General features: G+C 38.1%; 1 protein-coding gene across 2 annotated transcripts in view; it reads left to right on the forward strand.

Annotated features, from left to right (window-relative positions):
- Window positions 1–5,541, forward strand: part of SLC45A1 (solute carrier family 45 member 1) — a 31,064-nt gene extending 25,523 nt beyond the window's left edge. For both annotated transcript variants that reach the window (XM_069740989.1, XM_069740988.1), the window contains exons 7-9: window positions 1,251–1,427; window positions 2,928–3,133; window positions 5,104–5,541. In XM_069740989.1, the coding sequence (XP_069597090.1) occupies window positions 1,251–1,427; window positions 2,928–3,133; window positions 5,104–5,370 (650 nt within the window). In that variant the 3' untranslated portion in view covers window positions 5,371–5,541. The remainder of the gene's footprint in view (window positions 1–1,250; window positions 1,428–2,927; window positions 3,134–5,103) is intronic.
- The last annotated feature ends 2,416 nt before the right edge of the window (window positions 5,542–7,957 follow it).

The following is a 7,957-nucleotide window of genomic DNA, read 5'->3' on the forward strand; positions in this document are numbered from 1 at the left end:
ACTAATGAAAGTAAAGTTGGCGATAAAGTTGCTTGCATATGGTTATGAGTGCACTATTCCAGGTCTAAAGGTAGAGACAAATAGATATATTAAGTATATTAAGGTATTAGGGAGCGTAAATACCTGTAAGCGGATGTCTGAAGTAATATATAAGTCTAACAATGAGGTAGTCCCGTCCTCATAAATGCACATTCATAAGAAACTGGGGAGGAATCGTACCTGCTACACACGTGGTAGATGTAGAAGTAGAAAATGTCAGCAAGAGCTGTAGATCAAATACTTAGCTTCGCTGTCCTTGCGGAGGTTAGAGATGCTGACGATAGTTCATGGCGCACTGTCCCGGCCGGTGACAGCCGCCTCTAGCAGGAGAACGTGTGTAGAGAGCACGGCGCTCGGTGATGCTGCAGCTGGCAGGACCTGCGTTCAATTCGGGTCACGTGTCCAGTACGTCACGTGGTGCCCCTGTCGGCGGTACGGAGCACTCCACCTGCAGAGCCCCACACCACATATATATATGTACCACATATATAACACTTGGTAACTTTGCAGCAATTTTGGATTTTTTGCTATAATTTTTACTTGACGTTTATATCATAAATTACAACAAAAACCATAGTGAATATATTAGGTCAGAGGTGTCAGGTCACATCATTTTAAATGAAGGATGAGGGCAATGAGGTAGAGAAAGGGTAAGGCTGGGTTCACTTTTTTTTAATCAGATATTTTTTATTAAGTTTTCAAGATTATAACTGGAAAAACCTAGAAAAAAAAACAACTCACTCTCCACCCTGAATCCCAACCAACCTTCTCGATGAATAGAAACTTACCGAGTCTCTGATAAGCTGAGTCCCCATCAGTCTCGCTGTGAGGTCCAAAATATGAGGAGAGTAGCATGTACAGTATATACTAGGAAAGCCCATAAAGGGTGCTCCACCATGGGAAGATGGCAGAAAGCAGAAAAATGTTGCAAAATGTTGAAAGAATTGACATGCTGCAGATTTGGGGGAAAAAAAGGTTTGAAGGTTCAAATCTGCATGGAAAAAAATAAGCATCGTGTGCAGGCGTTTTCAGAAATCTCATTCACTTTTCTAGTACTGTAGAATGATGTGTTTTTACCACAACAAAAATGTATGATGTGAACAAGCCCATATGGAAAGTAACTCTCTCCTCCTTTTTACAACCTTTTATAACACACGATCTATATTTTATCAACAGAAGGAACTGTCTCACATGTGTCTCTCACTTTGCAGGGTGGTTATCCTTTGAAGGTATGCTGCTTTTTTATACCGACTTCATGGGAGAAGTGATTTTTCAAGGAGATCCTAAGGCAGCACACAATTCTGAAGAATATCATAGATATAATGCGGGTGTCACAATGGGATGCTGGGGAATGTGCATATATGCCTTCAGTGCCGCGTTTTACTCAGGTATCTAAGCATTCGTATAACTCACTTATTATGTGCATATAATGTATGCAAACCTAGAGAGAGAGATAGATGATAGATAGAAATTCACAAAAAAGAGGCAGCACTCCAGTATTTTCAAAAATACAAAAGGGATTTTAATAGCCCTGGTGGCGTGGCAACGTTTCGGCTACAATAAGCCTTTCTCAAGCAAGATAGTAGCTTCCACCTGTTCAGACTTGCTTCATTCTTTTAGGAGGTGCTGGTCAGTTTTGCTTTTAGACAGATGATAGATAATTCACAGGGGAACAATTTCAAAAAAAAAAAATTCTGTTGAGTTAGGTTTTTGAGCTGATTTATACTAAAATTGGCATGCTGATTCCAAAAATGTAGTCAGTTTTTTTCTAGCACGTCAAGTTTTTCCTACACAACTTACCTGCCAGAGAAGCACAATTGCACTGATATCTGTAATAAGACTTGTTATCTGATTACAATTCGACTCATATAGAGCTACGTGGCAACTTGTAAGAGTAGTCACAACTTTGTCATGCCTATTTCTTATACATTTCATTTTTTGTTCATATTTGTACTATTTAAAAAAAAAAAAACAAAAAACACTTTTTAGGTACAGTAGTTTACATAGTTTTGAGAAGACAAAAATCCTATAGTTCAAAAACTTGACGTGATAGAGAAAAACTGAGATCATTTCTGGATTCAGCATCCAAAAATTAATTAAGAACAGTTGTCTGACCTAACTCCTAAAAAATTGTGTTCCCCAATGTAATATATAGATAGATGGATAATATAGATAGATAGATGATAGATAGATAATAGATAGATAATATAGATAGATAGATAGATAGATAGATAGATAGATAGATAGATAGATAGATAATAGATAGATAGATAGATAGATAGATAGATAGATAGATAGATAGATAGATAATAGATAGATAATATAGATAGATAGATATATAGATAGATAATAGATAGATAATAGATAGATAGATAGATAGATAGATAGATGATTGATGGATAGATAGATAATAGATGATAGATAGATAATAGATAGATAGATAGATAGATAGATAGATAGATAGATAGATAGATAGATAATAGATAGATTGATGATATAGATAGATAGATGATAGATAATATAGATAGATGATAGATAGATAATAGATAATATAGATAGATGGATGATAGATAATAGATAGATAATAGATAATGTAGATTGATGATAGATAATAGATAGATAGATAGATAGATAGATAATAGATAGATTGATAATATAGATAGATGAGAGATAATAGATAGATGATAGATAGATAGTAGATAATATAGATAGATGGATGATAGATAATAGATAGATGATAGATAGATAATATATAGATGATATATAGATAATAGATAGATAATGTAGATTGATGATAGATAATAGATAGGTAGATTATAGCTAATAGATAGATACTTAGATGTTGCTTGCAAACTTTAATAATTATTGTTTTTGCTTTTTTTAATCAGCTATACTGGAAAAATTGGAAGAACATTTTAGTATCCGCACCCTGTACTTTATCGCTTATCTCACATTTGGACTGGGCACTGGTCTGGCGACATTGTCTAGTAATCTGTACATCATCCTGTCTCTATGTATCACACATGGGATCCTCTTCTCCACACTTTGCATCCTGCCATATTCCCTTCTTTGTGATTACTACCAGAATAAGAAGGTGAGCAGAAGATATTTCATTATGTGAGCCTTATTTTGGAAAGAGAACAAAGACGGAGCATTCTCTGTAATGACAAGTGATGAGTTAAATGCTACATAAGATGTTGTAGGAAAGTGAAAAACATGGCTTCCTATTCCAGAAATAGCCCTGTATGGTCTCATAGGTGGCGCCGTAACATACACAACAAGTACTAGTTATGATAAGTCTCCCCCAATGCTTCAGATATCTTCAGCAGATCACCCACCTTACAGACTAGAATATTCGGGAGAATATTTAAACCTGTCGACTGGTTTAAAGAAAAAATGAACATTCTAAATCGATAGCGAGATATCCTTTGTACAGAACCTTCATGCACATCTCCACATTTCATGGACATCCCACTCATTGTAATAGAACTTATGTAATGCTTAATGTCCCATGTGAAGGCATTTAAGGGGCCTGCAGCGTATGGCTCTGTGTAAATAGGGGATGTACTGTCAATTGGAAATGACTTTGTTCCCATCACTACTCTTTCTCTTTGGCCTGGGAAAACAGGACAGTAAATGGGCACCAATCCACTAATCAATCGGTGCTCATTAATGGGCTCAGATTGGCCTTTCTGAGTACATCCCAATAGTTACTGTACATTAGCAGTCCCTTACACACGTACACCAGTCTCATAATCATCTGTCTCATGGCACTCTTCTTCACAGTCAGGCATAAGCTTACAAACTCCTCCGCTATGGCTTCTTCTCTCCCCTCCTGGGCAGCTAACTCTTCATGTAGGTGTTAGGAATTAGCCATTATGTTCTCCTTTCGGAAAAACAATTCTGACTCAGCTCACACTGACTTGCAGCTCACACCGTATCTCTTTAAATGCTCCTTTGTGGCATTCACCAAGATCAGGAACAGCACAACTTAATAGCAAGTGTTACTCACTCCCACTTTGTAGCTAGTCTTAATGCAAGTGCTTCTCTCTGCTGCATAATTTTGTGTTACTCACTCCCACTTTGTAGCTAGTCTTAATGCAAGCGCTTCTCTCTGCTGCATAGCTTGGTGTTACTCACTCCCACTTTGTAGCTACCTTTAATGCAAGCGCTTCTCTTTGCTGCATAGCTTTGTGTTACTCACTCCCACTTTGTAGCTAGCCTTAATGCAAGCGCTTCTCTCTGCTGCATAGCTTTGTGTTACTCACTCCCACTTTGTAGCTTGCCTTAATGCAAGCGCTTCTCTTTGCTGCATAACTTTGTGTTACTCACTCCCACTTTGTAGCTAGTCTTAATGCAAGTGCTTCTCTCTGCTGCATAGCTTTGTGTTACTCATTCACACTTTGTAGCTAGTCTTAATGCAAGCATTTCTCTCTGCTGCATAGCTTGGTGTTACTCACTCCCACTTTGTAGCTAGCCTTAATGCAAGGGCTTCTCTCTGCTGCATTGCTTTGTGTTACTCACTCCCACTTTGTAGCTAGCCTTAATGCAAGCGCTTCTCTGCTGCATAGCTTTGTGTTACTCACTCCCACTTTGTAGCTAGCCTTAATGCAAGTGCTTCTCTCTGCTGCATAGCTTTGTGTTACTCACTCCCACTTTGTAGCTTGCCTTAGTGCAAGCGCTTCTCTTTGATGCATAGCTGTTACTCCTCTGCCTGTCTGTACCATCTGTGTATGTGACTACTGGTAGGAAAATAAGAGCTTCTATTCTCTCTCGATGATACGCACTCACCCCATAATGCCATCTGACCACAAACTAAGTGCATGCAAAATTAAGGGTCACAGCTCAAAACTCTCACCTTTATTAGCAGTACCTCGGGCATTAGCATCTCCTAGCCATATATTCATTAGTTCTGCTGTCACTACGCATTTGCCTCATACAGTTTACATAGGTATGGCATTGCTGAACATTAAGGAGGGTCGGGTACTAGAAAATCATATTGCCCAGTCTCTCTCTGAAAGTAATAGAAATCCCTTTTTTAACCTGATTTTTTTTTTTCTCCAGTTTGTATCCTCGAGCTCAGACGGAAGCAAGCGTGGTATGGGGGTCGATATCTCTCTGCTCAGCTGCCAATACTTCCTCGCACAGATCCTTGTGTCCATTGTGATGGGACCTTTGACGTCGATGGTTGGCAGTGCCAACGGTGTCATGTACTTTTCCAGCCTCATGTCATTTGTTGGCTGTTTCTACTCTTCGCTGTTTGTCATTTATGACATCCCACCAAGTGGAGACCTGGATGACGAAGAGCAGCCGCTGCTGATTAATATCTGAACTGAAATTCAAGAGACATTTTACAATAGTGACTTTATATTAAAAGGAATTCCTTACCGGATACTAAGCTAATGTCTAGGGGTATTTTCACTCTTTGGCCTTCAAAACCTTCACAGAAAAACAAAAAAAAAATGAAGAAAACTGTACAAAATAAAGTATTAGCCATGTCACAAGAAGCATCTGTATCTGACTCCTATGCGGTGCACACCTACAAGACTACGTGAAGCTGGTGTTTCAGCTATGCATTGCGGCATACCTCTATTATCCCCCCTGGAAATTTCTGAATACATTGACAACTGGGCGTGACCATTCTCTTGACAATAATGTGCGCGGTGCTATAGTCAGACGCTGTGTCCTCTTACTGGATAGGGTCAGTGTGTATAGGGATAAACCCATTTGACAGGGAGAATGGTGACACTTCATTGTCAATTTATTCATACATTTCCAGGAGAAAGAACACAGGGACAGAACAAAGGTGAGTTTTAATAGTTTCTGAAATTGTTATATTATAGGGGGATGTAAGTATTTGCAGAACAAATGTGTCGGGAGAACTCTTTAAATGGAAAAGTAAATGTTGCATGAGTCCTTCGCTAGGTCCGTCAGTCCCGCAGACGTTAATTAGAGCACATGCTCCGTTCAACAGAGGGGTAGGGGACCTCTTGATTGAGGAAGGGCGTATCTTTAGGGCCCCAGCGATCAAATGTTTATCACTTACCATATATATATATATAACAAACTATTTAATATGACACTTACTGCACATCTACAAGGACATACAGTTTTAGACAGAAGAACAATGCCCGTCTTTGTAGGATTGATTAATGCTCCGTTAATCAGGATCAATGAGCAACCAATTATGAGAACCCATGATAAAAGTATTTTAGAGATGAGTGAATCTTTTGAAATTCAATTTGCCAGATTCGACTCATTTTCCTAGGAAATTCGACTTTTGGCAAATTGATCGAAGGTACTCCGAAGTTTCCAATTTCCGTTAAAAAGCTTGTAAGACACTATTCACGTTTCCTCGCCCACTAAATGTTCTTCACTGGTGTGCTGTCACTCTCTATCATCTCACTATCCAGATTCGCCATAAAACGGCTGCTGCATTGCCTGCCTCGGCTTTTATATCGGCTATGATAGTCTCTCCTGATTGGCTCTGCTATATCATGTGATGTGATAGCTGCATTTCATTACGGTGAAACCCACCTGAGGTCAAGTGATTATTCTGTGGATTATGCAGTCTTCTGCAATGTGTAAAATGGGGAGGATATTTTAGCTAATTCACCCCAATTCAAAATAGTTCGAATTCGACCATATCCATCGATCAATTTGTTAATTTCTACTACATTTCCTGCTAGAAAAAAAAATAAGATAAAGTTTTTTTATTTTTTAATTATTGTTATTAGCATTATTGGTATTTAAAGGGAGATACTCAACAAATACTGAACAGAATACATTTTGAGTAATGCTCATATTATACCACAAGGTGGCGAAATTTCACTGATATCATACAGAAATGGAAGGGAAACCATAATTGCAGGAAACATTTTATAAAAAAAAATCATGAATGTATCAAACCTGTAATCTGGAAGCTTCCAAACAATAAAATACAATATTTTCTTCCTCTTTCCCATCACAAAACCTACGTAATGCACCCAGTGACGTCACACTACTGGAATAATAAATACAGTCATGTCACAGTACAGGGATAATGCATATAGTGATATCACAGAACAGTACGATAACACCTCGGGGATCAATGCACAGGGTAGTAAACCAAATTCCAATAAAATCAAAGATAATAAAAGAATTACCCCCAGAGTTATACCGAAGAAAAGTGGAAACCACTCATAGACCAAGAAAGAACCAACCACCAGAACTATGGATGCACCATGGAAAACCGGACAAGATGATATAATCCAAGATATATATCTTTATTTAATAGCAACAGCAATACAGAAAAAATAATAAATATAAGTAGAAAAGTGTGCGTGTATCAGGTCATTGCATATAAGAATAAAAATAAACAATATAAAAGCAATAAATAATAAAAAATGGACATATACCAGTAAATAGTCTCCTGTATAGGATGCAAGTAGTGGACCTATGCAAGTTAGTAGTCTCCTAAATAGGATATAGGGGATCTCCAAGGTTTCTTTATCTGAAACAACCACTAAATAAACATGACAATCAAATATAATTGTGCCATAGTGAAAAAAAGTAAGTAAATAAATTAATAATAAACAGCAACCTATACAGGTGCAATAATGCAGCGTGTCACATGGTAAACACACAATCCTCCATGTGGCTTATAAAGTGCTTATGTGCACAGTGCAAATAAAGGAGAGATCATGGAGATCGTTACCTTGAGGTGCCACTCTGACCTGGAGACGCACACACCCCGACGCGCGTTTCGGAACTAGGTTCCTTCGGCTTTAAGTCTCCTCATCTCGGCATGTTTAGCATGTTGATCTCCACAAGGAGAAACGATACTTCTCAGAGTACAAGAACAATGTACACTGATTTCACAATACTGGGAAAATAAACATGGTGATGTCACAGTACAGAGATAATACACACAGTGATG

The sequence above is a fragment of the Ranitomeya imitator genome, chromosome 10 (assembly GCF_032444005.1).
Source record: "Ranitomeya imitator isolate aRanImi1 chromosome 10, aRanImi1.pri, whole genome shotgun sequence".
NCBI lineage: Eukaryota > Metazoa > Chordata > Amphibia > Anura > Dendrobatidae > Ranitomeya > Ranitomeya imitator.